At 53.7% G+C, this 20,523-nt stretch overlaps 1 protein-coding gene across 2 annotated transcripts in view; it reads left to right on the top strand.

Annotated features, from left to right (window-relative positions):
- ADGRD1 (adhesion G protein-coupled receptor D1) overlaps positions 1-20,523 on the top strand; it is a 145,125-nt gene that overhangs the window by 88,195 nt on the left and 36,407 nt on the right. For both annotated transcript variants that reach the window (XM_082640016.1, XM_082640017.1), the window contains 2 exons: positions 6,089-6,162; positions 10,057-10,180. In XM_082640016.1, coding sequence (XP_082496142.1) covers positions 6,089-6,162; positions 10,057-10,180 — 198 coding nt within the window. The remainder of the gene's footprint in view (positions 1-6,088; positions 6,163-10,056; positions 10,181-20,523) is intronic.

Genomic DNA, 20,523 nt, shown 5'->3' with positions numbered 1-20,523 from the left:
TTAATGTGAGCGGGGCATGAGGGGGCAAGGGGTGAAGTGGGATTAAACGTTAGGAATCTGAGGCCAGGACAGGTGCCCTGGTCCTGTTTGAACCAAACTGGAAGCAAATCTGGGTGGTGACCCCAGACTCAGGAGAGAGCTGCAAATAAATCAGATGTCTGGCATCAAACAGTCCTACGTGTGTGGCTCAACACAAGATTTCCCTTTTTAAGAAGATAAGAAACTGTGCAGCCCATTCCTGTGAAACGGGGATGGAGCTTTTGGAAAGAGCCCCGACCTGCCGGCTGACAGGTGCTCACGGCTGCGCTTGTCCTCACGCATTCCTGCCTCTTTCTGCTTCTGTTTTCTGCTCCCCGCTCCGCCTTCCCTGGGACCCACCTCTCTGCTCTGAGACGCCACAGCTGTAAATGCCAGATGCACGAACGGGCCTGGGGACCAGTCTAGCCCGTGTCAGCGCATTTTCCACTGACACCTTCCTGACTCGTGTTACCTGGGCCATGGGGACGATTTGAAAACACTTTCTGTTCAGTTCTGAGGCCGGCTGTTCTAATTCCAGATCCCTATGTAAGTTCACAGGTGTTTTTTCTTTGCTTTTTTCTGGAAGCATCAGAGCAATTTCCTCTCTGCGTGTTTCCCTCACCTGCCGGGCAGGTTTACACACCGAATATAAACCGTGAGCATAAACCTCAGGAGTCTGCAGGCCCCGTTCCTCTCAAACTGGAGCCGTGAGGTTTAACAGAGGAGAGAGGGCCTGGGGAACCACGGGCGATCACAGTTAGAACTGAATTCCCTTCTGGCACCGGACCCACCCCTGCGCCCAGCACCCCGCAGGGACGGGGAAGGCGGGGAAACCCGAGTTTCCCGCACGTGTGGAGCCCCCGTTCCCCGGCTCTGGACGGGTCCTCGGTGGGCGTCTCCACCCTGGACCCGGTGGCCGTGACTCTGTGTCCCGCACGAGCCCCTCCCAGCGTCCCCAGCCGTGCTCAGCTGCACATCCAGGGATCGGCAGGTCAGGGCCTGGGGCGCACCTGGGCCTGAGGGCCCACCGCCAACAGCTGAGGGTGAGGACGAGCGCGTGTCAGCACCTGCCGGACCGTCTGTGCCTCGTGTGGTCACGACGTGTGTGTCCACGGACAGGACGGACAGACTCAAGCCCAGAGGGGGCTCTATCGGCCGGTGGGCCCGGAAGGGTCGGGGGAGCTGTGGATTCAGGCGGCATTTGGACAGGGGAGGGCGTGTGCGGGGCCAGGGGTCAGGGCCTTGGGGTGTCCTTGGATGACCTGGTCACACACTGAGGGATGTCTGGAGGGTCCGAGCACAGTGCCTGAGGGTCCTCAGTGCCCCGGGCATGGCCCACCCCTCTGGGGAGCCAGGACAGGGAGAGCTCAGCGCAGATGGTGCTGGGGTGGTGAGGGCACGGAGCCGCAAAGCCCCCGGGAGCCCCTGCTCTGTGAGGTCAAAGGTCTCAGCGTCTCACCCTGTCTGACCTTTCACCCTCAGCACTTGGGCCAGCTCAGCCCAGCAGGCTGCCTGGGTCTCCCTTTCCAGAGGTGAATCTCAGGTGTCTCCTTCATGGAGCCCTGCCCTGCCCCTGTCCTGCCAGAGGCTAAGATTCTGGAGTCTGTCTTAGCATCTTCAGGAGGCACTGCCTGTGATTCTGTGGGAGAAGGAAGCACCCCAAGATGCCAGAGGAGACTGAGGCTGGATGAACGGTGTCCCCCGTCATCCCACTCAACATTACCTCTGTGATTCTTGCTTCCCCTGAAGGTGGGACGTTTCAATCATGCAGAGTCCTGGCCCCTGGCTTGTGAGGTGAGCCTGGCTGGAGAGGAGGGTGCCGACAGCCGTGCGCACCTGCCCACAGCTATGAGGGGGACACTTGGACCCCTTCCATTGCTTTACTAAGGGTCAAAATTAAGGGCCGTGGCGACATCTGTGTTTTGCTTGGGACAGAGATAAGCAAGTACCTTTCTGACCAAGGTATAAGTTAAACTATATACAGTCAGCCCTCCGTATCTGAGGGTTCCACATCCACAGATTCAACTAACCTCGGATGGAAAATATTCAGAAAAAAATTCCAGAAATTTCCAAAAAGCAAAATATCAATTTACCATGCACTGACAACTATTTACATAGTATTTACATTGTATTAGGTATTATACGTAATCTAGAGATGATTTAGAGTATACAGGAGGATGTGTGTAGGTTATATGCAAAAACAACACCATTTTTTATACAGCACTTGAGCATCTGTGGACTTTGGTATCCTCAGGGCTCCTGGAACGAATCCCCCATGGTTAGCGAGGGACAATTATACTGGCCTAAAAAGCAAGCACATTTCTAAACAAGGAACATTCACAGGCTGTTGTCGGGTAGATTTTCTCCTCTCCGGATGTGCGTCTCTCAGAAGGAGACCCCTTGATGTACTGGCAGCAGACAGTGAATACTCGATTAATGCCATTTGCTTCTCCCCAGATGGGAAGTCCTTATGGTTGTTGGCAGAAGTCTCAGATCCCATAGGCGAGATTCCGCAGGGCCTGTGCAGCCCTTCCCCATAGGATGTGCTTAGGTGGACAGGTCTGGTGAAGTGTCCGGGCTTCCCTGTGGACCACAGGGCTCCACAGCGTCCTCGGCCTCAGGACCCAGGAGGGGCTCAAGGGGGATGCTGCTCACCCACCCCACACTGATGGGGACGCCCTACCTCCTGGGCCCTGGGGTGACTGGCTGGGATGATTTTCCTCCCTCGCCCAGGCACTCGGGAGGCTGATGGGCGGACGGCGCCTCCCACACCTCTGGGAAAGCGGGCCGTGACCTGGATGCCTCACCCTCCTTTCTCTGGCAGCACCGTGACCGGTGTGTTCACACCATCCAGTGTTCACACCATCCAGTGGAGCTCCTGGGAACCGTCTAGGTCTCCTTCCCTGGAGACGTGCTGAGAGCCTTTGTTCCATTTCAGCTGCAAACTTCAAACACAGAAGGAGGGGATCTGCTTTTTCCATCACAGGCGCGGAGCCGGGAGGAACCCAGACAGAGGCAGGAGTTTCCCATCTCGGGTGTGATCCTGGCCCCAGACCCCGGTCTGCCCTCCACCCTGCCGACCACACAGGCACTTGGCTCGTGGGTTGTGCCTGATTTTTAAATTCCCCTTGGAGAGAGATTTATATCCAGAGTCAGAGGGTCAGGACTTCGGCCTCTGTGCCGCTCCCACATGGAAGTGCTTCCCTGCCCTCAGAGCGGGGCCGGCGGTGAGAGAAGGGGTGACCCTTGTTCCTGGGGAAGCTTCAGGGCCTCTGAGGACGTGGGCGCCTGGCTGCCGCCCCCTTCTAGGCCTGCTGCTATCACAGTTCATTCCTGTTTTGTTTTGTTTTTGCAGTGCGCGGGCCTCTCACTGCTGCGGGCTCTCCCGTTGCGGGGCACAGGCTCCGGACACGCAGGCTCAGCAGCCATGGCTCACGGGCCCAGCTGCTCCGCGGCATGTGGGATCTTCCTGGACTGGGGCACGAACCCGCGTCCCCTGCATCGGCAGGCGGACTCTCAACCACTGCGCCACCAGGGAAGCCCACATTTCATTACTTTACACAAGCGTCACATGTAGTTTAAACAAATGGGACCTAGTTAAACTGAAAAGCTTTTGCACAGCAAAAGAAGCCGTGACAAAACGAAAAGACAACCTACTGAATGGGAAAAGATATTTGCAAATGATACGACCGATAAGGGGTTAATATCCAACATATATTACAGAAACAGCTCATATAACTCAACATCAAACAAACAAACAACCTGATTTTAAAATGGGCAGAAAAACTGAATAGACATTTTTCCAAAGAGCAAATGCAGATGGCAACAGGCACGTGAAAAGATGCTCAACATCATGAATCATCAGGAAAATGCAAATCAGAACCACAGTGAGATATCACCTCACACCTGTCAGAATGGCTATCGTCAAAAAGAACACAAATAACGATTCAGCATGTGGAGAAAAGGGAACCCTCCTACACTGTTGGCAGGAATGGAAACTGATACAGCCACTGTGGAAAACAGTATGGAGGTTCCTTAAAAAGCTAAAAATAGAACTACCATATGACCCAGCAATTCCACTCCTGGGTCTATAGCTGAAAAAAAAAACCAAAAATAAAAACACTAATTTGAAAAGGTATCTATACCCCAATGTTCATAGCAGCACTATTTACAATCGTCAAGGTATGGAAGCAACCTAAGTGTCCGTCAAAAGATGAATGGATAAGCAAGATGTGGTCCATATATGCAATGGAATACTACTCACCCATAAAAAAGAATGAAATTTTGCCATTCGCATCCTCATGGATGGACTTGGAGGGCATTATGCTAAGTGAAATAAGTCAGACAGAGAAAGACACATACTGGCTGATGTCACTTATATATGGAATCTAAAAAATACAACAAACGAGTGAATACAACAAAAAAGAAACAGAGTCACAGATATAGAGAACAAACTAGTGGTTACCAGTGGGGAGAGGGAAGTGGGGAGGGGAAATATACGGGTGGAGGGAGAAATAAAGGGGAAAAAATGGCACATAGCAGTGTCCTGGAGGGTCTGGTCCTGCCTGGGGCTAAGGAAGCTTCGCTGAGACTGGGCGGGGGTCACCAGCAGGTTCTTACTTGTATTTTCGATTTTGTGGGGTTTGCACATTGCACACTGCAGTTCCCCTGCTAATGACCTTCTGTGGTTCTAAATGGCTGCAGCCACAGGGCTGTCTGTGACTGAGCATGAAGGTCACAGCAGGCTGAGACATGAGGAGGAGACAGAATAGGCAGCCTCTGTCTAGCTTTCAGTGGTTCTCAGGTTCATGTGCATCACCTGAAGGACTTGTGAAAATCCAGAGGCCATCCTCACCCACAGAGCTTCTGATTCTGTGGTGGGGCCCAGGGATGGCCTGGGATGATGCTGAGGCTGCTGTGAGGACCACTCTTTGAAAACCGTCCTCAGCATTGAACGTGGGATGGGGTGCCAGCCAGGGTGGCCCAGGTAGCATGTGGATGAGGTCAGGCGTCTCGGACACAGCCTAAAAACAGGGTGAGAAAAAGGATGGCTTAACTTTTTTAGGGTTTTTCCCATGGACTTTCTTGAGCCTTTGGTTGTGTTGCTCCCTGAGTTTCCTTATAGGGTTTGAGGCTCAGGTAAGCTCATCTCCCTGAGTACCAGGCCCCTCTCTCCTGAGCCAGTGGGTGCTCAGAGCGAGGATGCCCCTATTGGTTTCTGACCCACACATTCTCCTGCAGCCCAGCCCGGTGGTTGGGTGTCCGGGGACATCAAACAAGAGGCTGTTGACCTATTGATTGGGAGTCGATTAGATACCATTGATCCCGGTTTCCTGTGGTGCCGCTGGCTTCCCAAGCTCCCTGGCAAGATTCCTGGACTAGTCTCTGCATCTCGTTGAGGGCAGAGCAGCTGCTGCCAGGTGCCCTGAGCTGGCATCCAGGAAAAGCCCAGGGACAAGATTTTCTCTCTTGGGAGAGCGAGAATCCTAGGAACAGGGTTATTGATGGAACTGTTCACTTATTCGTTCTTTTGTCCATTGGTTCAATAAATATTTAGTAAGTGCCTGCTGTGTGCCAGACACTAGGGTAGGCACCAGGGATACAGCAGTAAACGAGATAGCTCATTGTGTGCACGTTCTAGAGAGGAAGACAGCAGACAAATAAATAAGTAAATACATAATGTGCTAGGTGGAGATCAGTGCTATGAAAAAACGCGGTAAGAGGAATGGGCAGGTTGGTATTGTTTTGAATGAGCTGGCAGGGTCTCCTGAGGAGAAGGCCGGGAGGGAGGGAGCCACGGCGTTGTCCTGGGGGAGAGCTTTCTAGAGGGAGGACACGGCACGTGCAAAGGCCCTGAGGCGGGAGCCCTGGCGGAGGAGAGCCAGGAGAGCGATGGGGCCGGGTGACCCGCCCTCTCCGACCACAAGGGTTGCAATAGAAGGTCAAGGGCTTTGTGTATTGCCAACCCCGTGGGGTCTTGTGGGCTGTGAGGGTGCGGCTCTCACATCAGTTTTGGCAGCTCGGCTTCTCCGGCTGGATCATGAGGCGTGTCCATCCTCTGTCATTTCAGACTCAAAGGCAGTACGTCGAGGCTACCAATGAGAGCAACCGAATCTTCCTGTATTGCGCCTTCCTGGACTTCAGGTACTATCTGCGTGGGAGGGTCCCGGGGCGAGAAGGGAGCAAAGGAGGGGAGGGAGGGGGCCCAGAGTGTCCATGCTCGGTCACACGCCTGTCCAGGTTATGATCTACTTTTATTTTTTTGCTTCTTGTATTCTCTTTTTCTTACTCCAGTTGGATTTTTGTGTGTATTTTTTTTAACATCTTTATTGGAGTATAATTGCTTTACAATGGTGTGTTAGTTTCTGCTGTGTAACAAAGTGAACCAGCTATACATATACATATATCCCCACACCTCCTCCCTATTGTGTCTCCCGCCCACCCTCCCTATCCCACCCCCCTAGGTGGTCTTTTTGTGTGTATTTTTGATGCCACTTTATCTCTGCTATTGACTTCTGGTGTATACCTCCTTTTAATTTTTTGTAGTGGTTGCCCTGGGGCTTAGAGTATATATCTTTAATTCATCTCTGTCTACCTTCCAATAACATTTTATACCACCAATGTATTCTGAGACATTACAACAATCTTTTCACAATTCTTCTTGCCCATCCTTTGCACTATTCTTGTTGTACATTTTACCTTTACAGATGTCAGAGATGCACAATACATTGCTAGGATTTTTGCTTTAGAAAGTTAGTTATCCTCTAAAGCAATTCAAACTAAGAAAATGATAACTGCATATTTCCCTTCATTTTTTTCCATCTCCAGCTATTTCATTTCTTTGTGTAGATCACGGTTTCCGTCTGGTATATTCCTGTAACTTTTCTTGTAGTGTGAGTCTGCTGGCAGTAAGTTCAGCAGACTTTTATTTTTGAAAGATATTCTCACTGAGCTTAGAACTCTGGGTCACTTTTTTCCCCTAGACTTACACTTTAACAAATGATAGAATCAATATATCAAAACGTTATTCTTTTAAAAAAGAAAACCTTATAAGAAAAACATATGTCCCGTTGGACCTTTAGATCTTATCCTGATCTCTCCTCTTGCCTGTAGTAGCCACAGTGGGGAGATTTTTGTGTGTAGTTTTTGATAATTTATGCACGTTTTATATTTATGTTCTTGGGGAGTATATGGTGGTGTTTAGTTCCATGTTTCTTGCATCCTTCCACCATCCTTATTTTGTGTTCTGCCCACATCTCTTTTCACCGGCATGTAGTATTGTTTTCATATTTATATACACACATTCCATTTATGCATGTGAAAGAACAGTTTTCTGCTCAGATGCCAACTTCCTAGGTCACAGGGTAAGACACGTATTTTCCTGTTATTTGATATCTCTTGACCTGGCTGCCATGGCAGATTTATTTATTCACAAGTCGGGGAACCAGGCTTCTTGTTTCCGCGGGTTCCCTGGGATGCGGATCTTTACATGCACGCAGAGGTGATGCCACATGGGGCTCAGCTCCCCTGGTTAATGAAGACATCGTCACGGCTTCGTGGCTCCATTTGGGAAAATGTGACTTTCACGGTTTTTAATTCGCAGCCACTCTCGGCACCAGCAGAGGGGACACATTCCATCCTAGGACCACGCTCCCCGAATTCGTGCCCGCTAGTTCTCAGGTCACCCTCTAATCCAAGTGTGGCGTTCATACATTCCATGGACAAAGGTCACATACAACCCAGCAGCCAGTGTCGCTGGTTCTCCTCAAGGGCCGGGAACAGGCTAGCCCTAACAGGTGGCAGGGTGGGGCAGGACGTGCTCGTCTTTAAGGCCCTTTGATCCTGCCCTTCTTGGGGGGTTTGCTCCTGAAAACTGGTGGGTTCAGCTGGTGCTGACTGTGCTCTCTGGTCTCTGCTAAATGCTCCCCACCTCACTCATCACAAGCACTGCCTCTGAAGCCGCTGTCCCCGAGCCTCGGCCATCAGGCTCAGTGCGACCCCTCAGCCTCCTCCAGACGACCCTTCCCACCTCACCCTCGGGTTCCACGCTGCCTAAGCTCACCGAGAGCCACAATCGCACAGCATCCTCACAGGGACACCCTCTGCCTCAGGGATGGAAGTAAAGATGCTGCTAGTGTGTGCTTTGTTTACAGAACACTGCAGGAGCGCGGCAGGACTGTCTTTATCCATCGCCCCTCTGGGACGGCCACCTTTCTCATCCACGGCTGACATTGCTGTGAAAACTAAATGTACAGCAAAGAGAAACTAGAGCCTTCAAATTTCTTCAGCTTTATAAAAGCTTTCCCCAGGGGCCCCTGCCTTTGGCCGAAGCAAAGATTTGTCTTTGCTGATCACTCAAAGTTGCAATTTCTGGGAAGAACCATTTAAGCATCCTTTTTTTTTTTTGGAATTTGAAAATATAGAGAGATACAGGGAAGAAAATTGTAGTCGCTCATATTCTCACCACAAGAATGAACCACAGTTAACATTTGTGCATTTTTGCTTCAAGTCATTTTTGTCTTGGTTTATACTTTAAGAAATAAAGCAAGTAATACGTCAAAACAATATCCTTTAAAAAATTATAAAAAAGTAAATATGTAAAAGACTTTTACATCCTATCCTGGTCTCTTGCCCTCTCTGTGGGGAGTTTTCTCAATAATTTATCTATAATTTATGGTTATGTTCATAGAAAGTATACGATCTTCTTTCGTGTCATGCCCTTGCATCATTATTACGCATTCAACATTGTATATTAAGTTTCTGTGTTTCATCCATATGGATACATGCTGCTTTTGACTGATGTATATACCCTACCAAATTTTATCCAGGTCCCCGAGGTGGACACTAGGTAACTTTAAAATGTTCTCTAGTATCACGCATCATTCAGTAAATACCCCAGACGCATCCCTGTGCACAGAGCTCAGAATTCTCTAGAAGTGGGATGGCTGGGTTGCAGGACCTGCACACTTCACGCTTGCTAGATTTTATTGAAGTACAGTTGATTTACAATGTTGTGTTAATTTCTTCTGTACAGAAAAGTGATTGTTATATATATATATATATATATATATATTCTTTTTCATATTCTTTTCCATTATGGTTTGTCACAGGATATTGAATCTAGTTCCCTGTGCTATATAGTAGGACCTTGTTGTTTATCTAGTCTATATATAATAGTTTGCATCTGCTCATCCCAAATTCCCAATCCATCCTTCCCCCAACCCCCCTCCCCCTGGGCAACCACAAGTCTGTTCTCTAGGTCTGTGAGTCTGTTTCTGTTTCATAGATATGTTCATTTGTGTTGTATTTTAGATTCCACATATAAGTGATATATGGTTTGGTCTCTGTCTTTCTGACTTAACTTCGCTTAGTATGATCATCTCTAGGTCCATCCGTGTTGCTGCAGATGGCATTATTTCATTCTTTTTTATGGCTGAGTAGTATTCCATTGTATATATGTGCCACATCTTCTTTATCCATTCATCTGTTGATGGACATTTTGGTAACTTCCATGTCTTGGCTATTGGGAACAGTGCTGCTGTGAACATTGGGATGCATGGATCTTTCTGAATTATAGTTTTGTCTGGGTATATGCCCAGCAAAGGAAACCATAAACAACATGAAAAGACAACCTATGGAATGGGAGAGAATATTTGCAAATGATGCAGCTGACGAGGGCTTAATTTCCAAAATATACAAAGGGCCCATACAACTCAATAAATAACAACAACACAACAAAACCAACCCAATCAAAAAATGGTCAGAAAATCTAAATAGACGTTTCTCCAAAGAAGACATACAGATGGCCAGTAGACACTTCATATTTATTGGATGCTGGACCAGGTGTCTTGCAAAGTGATTGGGCCAAAGTGGTTATGGTGCTTTCCCCTCCCGGAAGGAAAGAGGTGCTGGTTTCGTGGGGCCTGATCAACACCAGAAACATCCTAGTCTCACCAGCCTGGTGGCGAGAACGCTTTCTCAGCCCACGGGCCCAGGGTGGGCTTTGCTTCCCACTGACGCTTCCTCCTGTGTCCTCAGCTCCGGAGAAGGCATCTGGTCGAGCCAGGGCTGCGCTCTCACCGAAGGGAACCTCAGCTACTCTGTCTGCCGCTGCACGCACCTCACCAACTTCGCCATCCTGATGCAGGTGGTCCCGCTGGAGGTAAGCTCCAGGCGGGGGGGGTGGCTCTTGGACAGCGAAGAGGTGCCCTCTCTCCGTCAGCCTGCATTGGGGGCCGGGTGGCAGGTCTTCGTCGTCAGCGCCGGGGGCTTCAGCCGCAGCAGGGCAGATGGGAGCCTGCACAGGTAGGGAGGCCCGGTGGTTGGGGACATCCACGAGGCTCTGCTTCTTTGGCAAAAGCTTCTGTGCTCCAGGTTCCCTCAGCCAGCACCTGTGCAGACCCCAGCTCCCTCTCGAGGATGCACGTGCCACCTAGGAGGTGGTCATGGCTGCGTTTTCTGTCTTTGGTCACTGGGCTGTGAAACCCTCCCTGTGCCATGAGCGTGTCCAGCAGGGCGAGGTCCTCGGCTATAAGCAGTGGGCCTGGATGTCCAGAGAAAGTGTCACCAGTGGTGGCATACAGCTGCATCTATGTCCAGGGTGGCCACACCGTGTCCTCGGAGCATTTCTGCTGTGACACAGGAGACCCTGGGCTGCAGACGGGGCCCTGGACCTGGTTCTGAGGACCTGACCTCCAGCCCCAGTGGGAGTGACCCCTGAGGTGGGGGAGGGGCTTCCGGCCACGCCCTGCGTCCTCCCCTCCAAACGGGACCAGGACGTGTATCCTCACGTTAAGGATGGAAGAGGCCCCTCCTGCTTGGGTTTCTCTGCTTCAGAATATTTAATCTTTATTGCCTGCTAGGCTTGGTCAGCACTAAGAGCTAGAGATTAACTTCTGTGGTTCAAGGGAGGCATGGCTTGTAAGAGAAGACAGAGTGCTCTTTAAAAATGCAGATGTGCGGCTTCCCTGGTGGCACAGTGGTTAAGAACCCACCTGCCAATGCAGGGGACACGGGTTCGAGCCCTGGTCCGGGAAGATCCCACGTGCCGCGGAGCAACTAAGCCCACGAGCTGCAACTACTGAGCCCTTGAGCCACAGCTACCGAGCCCGTGTGCCACAACTACTGAAGCCTGAGCGCCTAGAGCCCATGCTCCGCAATAGGAGAAGCCACCGCAATGAGAAGCCCACACACCATAATGAAGAGCAGCCCCCGCTGGCTGCAACTAGAGAAAGCCTGTGCACAGCAACGAAGACCCAATGCAGCTAAAAATAAATAAATAACTTTAAAAAATGCAGATGCCCTGTGGTAGGATCCTCTGAACTATGATCAGTCCCTGACACCTGAGCGTGATGACTTCCTTGGCTTCTTAGGCCCACAGAGAAAATTGAATTTTTCTGGTGGGGGTGGGAGAGCAGGGAGTCGATGGGGCTTCTCCTAGGATCTCCTAAGATGCAGGGCAGATCGGGCACCTGGAGACAAGTTTGCTTTCATCCCATACTGGTTTTGGAGACTGAAGATGTTTTACGACTCTGAGTTTCTGGCTGCTGTTGAAGATCCGTGGTGATGCTGGGCCGGAGCTCTCACCTGGAGCGGTGGGGCTGCAGCTGGGCAGGGGCTTCCTCCTCCTGTGTCAGTGGAGCTGAGTCCTCCAGCCACTCGGCACACCGGCCACTTGTCAGGAGGATGCTCTGACATCCCCACTCCCATGTGCCTGAGGGAAGGGAGGTGGCGGCTGACGGGCAATGAGGTGCCCCGGCCAGCTGAGTCTCCGTCGCTGTAGGACCTGCTCTGGCAAGCCCGCCTCCCGTCACGCGGGCCCGCCCTCTCAGGGTGCATTCACTCGCAGGGTCCGTCTGTTTATGAACAGACTCTGTTCTCCTGAGTGTTGTAGCCCAGGCACTGCACACACTGGGTGTCAGGAAGTATTTGATGAGCCCGTGATTGCATCAGTTTTGTCAGGGAAGGTGTTGTTCTTATAGCAACACCCAGACTGCAGGCAGTGTTTACCTAAGGGTTGGTTCCTCATCCACCGTCATTCGACAAATAACCTATCGGGTATCGCCAGGCCCAGAGGTTCATTTGTAAACAAGAAAAACCATGCGTTTCTGCTTTGGAGTAGTTTATATTCTAGTGGGAAAGACAGAGCATAAACACATTAGCAGGTAAATCGGTAAGTTCAAAGAGCAATAAATGTAGGAAGAACCTTGGAGGGAGAGATGGGGGAGACGGCAGATGGGGGGGAGGATGCCTTCTGGGAGTGTGGTCTGGGGGGTCGTCTCCGAGGAAGTGACACTTGAATGGCCAGCAGAGTCTTGTCTCTAGAAGGCCTGGGAGAGGAATATTCCAGGCTGAGAACAGCGAGTGCAGAGGGCAGGAGGACCGATGAGGTTGGCGCCTCGCGGGGGGAAGGTGGTGAGCAGGGAGATCTTTCCACTGCAAAGCGTAGCATGGATTTTACAAGCTGACTGTGAGTTACTTGTGGAGACTCCGGAGAGGAGTTCCCGGCGATCCCTAGGAGGACCTGGGGGCTGGCCCGCCCCCCACCCCGCAAACTCCCCGCATGGACACACGCAACACTGTCGATCTGAACAGGTGACCCCCTTAGCTCTGCTCGTGATGAAGCTTCAAGCGAGGGTGGGACGAGCAGACTTCTCAGCAGCGCCATCAGACGGAGTCGCCAAGAGTTGCTAGGTTACACCTGGGAAAACTGACGGCGCGAGAAATGAAGCCCGGGCGTTGACACATCAGCTTTTAGTTTCAGAGCAGGCAGTTGTGTCGTAGACTTGAGGGGTGCAAGCCCACCTGTCCGCCCAGCGCACCTGTTGTCCAGGCAGGTGTGACCCCCCCCCCCAAACAGTCCCAGTGGGAGCGTCTTCTTGAAGGTGTGACCTTTAGGGGGCAGTTGAGTGACTGGCACCTCCTCCCTTTTCGTTTCCATCCTTCCCACGTGCTCGATCAAAACCCTTTCTTGGGACTTCCCTGGCGGTCCAGTGGTAAAGAATCTCCTTCCAATGCAGGGGATGCGGGTTCCGTCCCCGGTAGGGGAACTAAGATCCCACACGCCGCGGAGCAACTAAGCCCGCGCACCACAATTACTGATCTTGCGCACCTCAATGAAAGAGACCGCGTGCTGCAAAATACAGAGCCCACACACTCTGGAGCCTGCGCGCCACAACTAGAGAGAGAAAACCCACATGCCACAACTAGAGAGAAGCCCGCGCGCCGCAACGAAGATCCCGCATGCCGAAACTAAGACCCGACGCACCCAAAAAACCAAAAAAACAGCAAAAACCACCTTTCTCTCGTTGACCTGCAGCTCTTTGATCCTAAGTCGGGGCGCACACTGGGTTGTGAACCATTGGTAGCCGGAGAGATCAGTGCGGTGGGCTGTTGCTAGTGATTTAAAGAAAAATGAAATAAGATGACAACATAGCGGAGTGCATTGAAGTCGGGAGAGTAAGTCCCTGTTCGTGAGACCCAAGCATCAGCTACCCTGACTGCACGAGACGCCCGTTCTACTGGTCCATCCAGTCAGTTGCTTCCTCTGCCACCCTTGCTTATCCTAGTCCACGGGTCCCGACATCACTCATATCTCCTGGCACATCGGGCCCTGGCAGGTGAGAAGCATGGCCTCTGTGAGGCTCACCCTCCACCTGTGTCCTCCACGCAGGCCCCCTTCTCCTCCCTCCTGCCAGGGCCTCGGCCCTCGTGGCTCAGTCTGCATCCTTCTGGTGTCACAAGGGAGAGTCCAGCCACTCACATTAGCCCCCGGCAAAGGCACCGCCCTGCCGCCACGCAGAACCTGTGTCAGTAGTGCCCGGAGGGTCTGAGTGGTCCTGTGACCAAGCCCCCTCCTTGACAAGTGGAGAAAATGAGCCCAGAGGGTGGGGTGGCCCAGCCTGTGGTCACTCATCCATTCATCAATGAATTGCTGAGTTCCAGGTGACCCTTAGGCTTCTTAGGTGTTATTCTGGAAATATACAGTGAAAAGATCTTGAGTGCGGATGGAGACACGACCTGTGAGGGCAAACGTGGGAGGGTCAGGCCGGAAGACAGAGGTGGCCGCGCAGGACCTCCTGAGTGGGGGGCGGGCGATGGGTAGAGACCCCAGGGGGGTGCAGGGGGGCCACGCAGACGCAGATGGAAGGTCGTCCAGGCAGAGGAGCCGTGGGTGTGAGGCCTGAGCATGAACAGCAAGGAGGCTGGTGCAGCTCCCAGGAAACGTGCCAGGGAGCTTCAGACCCAAATGTCCGGGGCACTGAGAGGCCGCAGGAGCGACGGGGGTGGAGGCCATCGTGGAGGCTGTGGGTGTGGTGAACCGAGAGCCCCCGCCCTGCTGACGGGGCAGCCGCTGGGCACCCGGACTGGAGCTGCCCCCTCTTTGATTGAGAAAAGCTGGAGATGGGTTTTGTGCAAAATCTCCTGATTTTTAGATGTGTCATTAGTTATCCTTTCTAGGCCACGTGTGAGAGGTGTATCCGTGGCCTGGGCCAGTCCGATGTCCGCAGACCAGCAGCCTGACCCCCACGTGCTCAGGGACCGTCGGGTCTTGTGCAAACGCTGATCTAGGTTCCTCAGGTCTGGGTGGTTTCCTGCTCACAGGGCCCAGGCGGTGCTCAGGCACTCCTGGCCCCAGACCTCTCTCTGAATAGACCCTAGAGTCAGGCACCTTGTCTGTCAAAGTCAGATCAAGCTTGTGTGCACGGCCCGTGAAAGGGGCTGGGCCGGTTGTTACAGATTTGAAGGGCCAGTTAAGGTTAGTCTGATTCCAAACGTGTGCCCTGTAGCAGGTGGGGCTGAGGGTCTGACGGGAGGGAGTGGGACAGATGGCCCTCCAGGAAGTAAGAGGCAGCGGAGACTGGTGAGCCTGCCTCTTGGAAGAGCAGTTCCAGGGACACAGGAAACAAGACTTGTTCCACAGTGAGCCGCGGGGAGACCGAGAGCCCGAAGAAGCACAGTGTTCTGTCTGCAGGCGTGGCAGCTCCGGGGTCACTGGAGGTGGGCTGTGGTCCTGGGGGTCACAGAGCAGAGTGCCTGCTGGTGACAGTGAGCACAGGAAAGGCACCGTTTTGGGGTCTCTTCCGTCCTTCTGGCCTTGCCATGCGGGCCTCGCAGATGAGGGTTTGGGGACTTCCTCAAGGTCACCTGGGGGCAGAGTCCGGACTTGAGCTCTGCCCTGCTGTGCAAAGCTCAGGCCGGTGGTCACGCCCCGGGATGGACCCTTTACCCACCGAGGACTAAATGCAGTTTCCTCTGTGACGTGGGTGGGCCTGTTGGGCAGTGGGAGTGCGCAGGGGGGTAAACACTGAGCAGGAAGCTGTGCTTGTGCCTGGCGGCGGGGGAGCGAGTAGAAGAGGCGGCTCGGTGTAGGAGCTGGGAACCTGGGGTCACAGAGCATCCGTCACCACTCAGTGGCGACACCAGATTTAGACACAGTCCGTGGGTGTCTTCATGGAAGCAAGTCATATCTACTCATCGCCAGGAAAGGTCGATGTGAAAATGGTTTAAAATTAGCTGTGCTAAAAATGAACGTTTTCATGAACGTTAAAAAAAGCAACAAGGCAGTTATCACAGGTAGATGCCAGATCCGTGGGGCTTTTGGAGAATTAATGAAGACAGCACGAACGCCTTTACCTCCCTGACGTTGAGCCCGCGCCTTCCTGGGCCCCTGGGCAGGCTCTCTCCTCCGAGCCTGCGTTGCTTCTCCCCACCCATCTCTCCTGGCTCCTCTCCCACCCAGCTTCTGCCTCGGGGGTCTGCCCTTGGACCCCCGCCTTCCCGAGTGAGTCAAACAAGGGTGGGGAGAGACTGGACCGAGCCCCCCGGCCTGTGTGATACGCCCCCGGGAATGCATTTGTGTGGAATGACCTCAGATGAGAGAAGAATACAATTCGCAGCTTGGGGAGGCCGTCGCTGAGGTCTGAGAGCTGCTCCTGGCTCCTTCCCGGTGCCCAGCGTCTGGCGCGCGGCAGCGGCCGGCTGAACAAGTGTGTGCATGAGGTAGTCAGTTCCACACGGGAGAACAGCTTGCAGAAATGCAGGAGCGCTGCCCCTGGATGCCCGAAAGCCCAGTGCATGCGGGTTAGTCAGTAACCCTGACTCCCAGGCACAGGGACCAAAGGTGCACAAGAGGAGGCTGGCGGGCGCCAGAACCTCGCTCATCTCTGAGGACTGACCAGCAGCGGCCACCGGGGACCAAGGAACAGAGGCTCCCGCTGCCTGGAGGCTCTGGTGGGCTGCTCCAAGCAGGACCCGGGGCAGGGGGCAGGCGGGTATCACCCCGGGTTTCTTGTTGAAGCAGCAGTAACCGCAGTGGCTGCCTTATGAGTGGAATTTGTAGGTAGGAAAGGAAGTCAGGGCGGGAGGATCAGGGGCTGCCCCTGCCTCCCCGTGGGCTGCCCCCTGCCTCCCTCATGGGCTCGTTGACAGCAGCCTGGGCCTGGACGTCTGTCCCGGGAGGCGGCAGGAGCACTGGGCCAGGACAGGTGCACCTGGGAAGGCTGGACCACAGGGGCCCCTTCACCCTCCCATCAGTCAGGGAGCCTGGGGCCGGGGGCCTGGCAGCCACAGGGAAGGAACTGTTCCCTGAGACAGGGTCACAGCCCGTGGTCTGCAGGCTGCCCGTGGCCGGCGGACGCGTTTCAGTTAGCCCTTTTGTCAATAGTTAATTTTTTAAAATTTATTTTATTGAACAAAATAACGTTTTACAACGTTGTGTTAATTTCTGCTATACAGCAAAGTGATTCCCATTCCTTTTCATATTCTTTTCCATTACGGTTTATCACAGGGTATTAAATAGAGTTCCCTGTGCTCTACAGTAGGACCTTGGTGTTTATCCATTCGAGATATACCAGTTTGCATCTGCTAATCCCAACCTCCCACTCCATCCCTCCCCCACCCTCTCCCCCTTGGCAACCACAAGTCTGTTCTCTAGGTCTCTGTTTCTGTTTCATAGATAAGTTCATTTGTATAATATTTTAGATTCCACATATAAGTGATGTCACATGGTATTTGTCTTTCTCTGTCTGACTTGTCCTGGCCATTATAAATAGTGCTGCAATGAACACTGGGGTGCACGTATCTTTTCGAATTATAGTCTTCTCCAGATATATACCCAGGAGTGGGATTGCTGGGTCGTACGGTAGTTCTATTTTTAGTTTTTTCAGGACCCTCCATACTGTTCGCCATAGTGGCTGTATCAATTTACATTCCCACCAACAGTGTACAAGGGTTCCCTTTTCTCCACACCCTCTCCAGCATTTGTTGTTTGTAGACTTTTTTAAATGATGGCCATTTTGCCATTTGTCAACATTTCAAAACGCAGAGTTATTATCTAACATTTTGGATTTCTGGTTTTCTTAAAAAGAAGAAGATCTGGCCACACAGAGCTTCCACTGCTGACGGAGCAGCCCTGCTCCCTGCAGGCGGGGGTGTGCACTGCAGTTCTCCACAGTCCCCACCACTCCCTATCACCTCCCTCACCCTAGGGGCCATTCATCATCATGTTCTCATTATTCTGCTTTTAGGAAGACAGTAAAATGCTTCTTGTTCTTTTCTCCGGTGGGAAAGCGACATACACACTAAGAGGAATTGTTGGAAAAGAAGGGAAGATAAAGGTGTCTCTTTTTGGAAGAATAGTTTCACTTGTCTAGTATGTATGCGCGCTCCCGGCTGGCCTCCTGAATTTATATAAGCTGCCTCTCTGGAGGCACTGGCGTTTGTGGTCTCTGACTCAGAGGGGTCCGCGTCCTGAAGCAAACTCCAGGCTCTTCTGGGCATTTCTAAATCTAGCCGCTGGTGGGAAAGAAAGGGCACGGCTGGGGCACACACCACGCCTTCCTGAGGCTGGGGCTGCAGTGCGGGGCTGGGAAGGGGGTGGTGTCCCGCCTGCATAGGAGCCCCTCCTCTGTCTCTCAGGGCCCATGTCCAGTCTGGGCTGATGGTTAGAGGACCCACCGGTGGCTGCCACACCCTCAGACTCTGGCTGCCAGGGAGGGGCGCAGGAGCCTAATTACAAGGCGGCCCTGGGGCTGGTGAAATGCCCCCTCTCTGAGCTGTATTTGTGGTCCTGGTGGGCGTATCGCAGACAGGCCGGGCCAGCATTTAGTCCGGTGCTGGCGGAGGGCTTGTTCACCGTCGGGAAGCAGGTTCTTTCATCCAGGGTCCCCAAGCGTGCATGTCACTTAGGCAGCTTCTGATGAGCCCCTACTGTGTGTGGCTCTGTCCCCGTCACTGGGGTGTGGCCAGCAGCGGCCCCACTCTGCTCCCCGGTCAGCTAGGCACTCGGTCCCTCCCCCAACACACCGCATGACCTTGAGCAAGGGCCCGCTCTGAGCTTTGGCTTCCCTGCCTGTGACGTGGGTGAGGACCCCCTCCTCATGGAGCTGTGGGGGGGGTGTCAGACACCTCCCAGCCCAAGTACTGAGCTCGGAGCACCCAGCCCCAGGCACTCGACCTGACCGAGGCTGCGGTGATGTCAGCACTAGCACCCGCCTGGGATGTCCTGGCAGCCGAGGAGGAGCCGCACCAGAGAGGAGTAGGGAGGGGCCTGGGATGGAGCAGGGCTGAGCCTGGGGACCACAGACCTCCCCGCAGGCAGCATCCGAGCTCCGGCCGGTGTCTCTCCCGCTTCTTTCATTCTCCCGAAGGACGGCAGGGTTCTGAGCCTGTAGGTGTGGAGTCAGGACGACTGTCTCCTTGTTGACGGGGCTCCTGCGGGAGGAGGGAGCTGAAAAGTCTCTTGTTTTGCCTTTATTCCCCCCACCCAGGATGTAATGCCTCACCTTGTGCATCTGCACACAGAGGGGCCGGTCCTGACTGCCTTCCTCTTGCAGACCCAGAAAGGCCCCCGCGCCACTCCTGTTCCCTGGTCCCTGCAGTTATGTAGGAAAGGGTAGCAGACAAGCTCCCGCTGGGTCCTGGCTGGGCTCTGCCTTGCACACCTGCTCTCTCCCTTCTGCTGATTCACCAGCCAAGCCCTTCCAGGCTGTGTTCGGACCAGGAACTTCCTCTTCCGACCCCTCACCGTCATGTCCACGGAGTGAATCTCACCAGCCTCTCCGGAGAGCCTGGGACAGTGCTGAGCGGGGCACTGGAGAGGTGCAGAGAGTGCCTCCCTTCCCCCCTCCCATCTCTCTCCCCCTCCCCTGCCCCTCCCATCTCTCTCCCTCCTGTCTCCCCCTCCCCTGCCCCCTCCCATCTCTCTCCCTCCTGTCTCCCTCCTGGGGTTGAGGAGCCCCACAGGAGCCCAAGGGATCCTTGCCGGACTGAGGTGAAGCCAGGGCCAATTCCTTGGGGTGTGTTTGCTGTAAAGGTGCTACACCACGTGGGAAAAGTGCAACAACACAGAAGGCAGGGTTGAGCACGCCGGGCCCCCCCCATCCCGGGTCTCCCAGGGCCCTGCCCGGAGCGGCGGCCAGTGCTGTCACCGCAGAGGCAGTCTCCATGTCACCCGGTGTTCCTTCGGCACAGGGCTGCGTGCGGTAAAGACTGTCGTGTGCTTTTGAAAGACGTATGGGTGCATCCTGGTGACTGTTCCATCTCTGTCTACGCGGATCTACCTCATTCATTTTCACCACTGCGTACCCCCCCTGCCCACCCCGTGATTTCTCTGTGGATCAACATCAGGTCACGACAGACTTTGGCTGCTGCAAACAGTAAATATCTGTGTGCAGACCCCCTTCCCTTCACCGTGAGTGCGTCTGTCGGACAACTCACCACAGTGGACGTGCTGGGTCAAGCAGCGCGAGGCTTTAACTTCTCACAGATGCTTGAAGCCACCATTTATGGGGAGGGGGTCTGCTCCAGCCCCGCCTCCGTGCAGAGAGTGTTGGGGTGACTGGTGTCTTGGGTCCATGTCCTCCCACTGTCCACACACCTCCCCCAACAGAGGCTGTACGTGCTTTCCAATCTCAGTGTTGAGTTACCCCCGTCCCACCCCCGTGTATAAAGCTGGGGGTCACACAGCTTCCAGTTAGTGTCTTAGGGGCTGGCAGCCTCAGGGGCAGGGCCGGCGGTTCCTCGGCTCCCTCGGCTTGGCTGCCCAGGGCTGGACGCAGGAGAGATCCGTTCCCCAGGACCCCAGTCTTGTCCAGGTCCCGGGCCTTTGCTCTCAGACCCACCCCTTCCCCTGCTGGCTCTGCATCGCAGGGCAGACCGCTGCTGGCTGGCTTCCCAGGTCCCTGCCCCTTGGGGCTCTGGTAGGAGATGGGAGGGGAAGGCGGTGAGGCCCCGTGCCCACCCTCTCTCGTGAGCCTCAGGCGGCTTTCCTGGCCTTGTCTTCGCAGCCTCCCGCTGGGCAGCTCCTGCAGCCCGTGGCCCTGGCTTCCCCAGGTGACCACGGGCCAGAGCAGGTGGCTTCCTGCTGTGCGTAATTACTGCCTGGGTCGAGCCATCATCCCTGTGGCATCTCTGTTCCCCTCCCCCCTTTGGAACACTGCCCTGAATTAAATGTCCAAATCTTTGAGAGGCTAAAGCGGTTACTGTTTTCCTAGCCAGCCCCAG

Source organism: Mesoplodon mirus (assembly GCF_964341445.2).
Source record: "Mesoplodon mirus genome assembly, chromosome: 13".
Taxonomy (NCBI): Eukaryota; Metazoa; Chordata; class Mammalia; order Artiodactyla; family Ziphiidae; genus Mesoplodon; species Mesoplodon mirus.
Note: the sequence above shows the minus strand (reverse complement) of the source record. Positions and strands in the feature narration are given on the sequence as shown.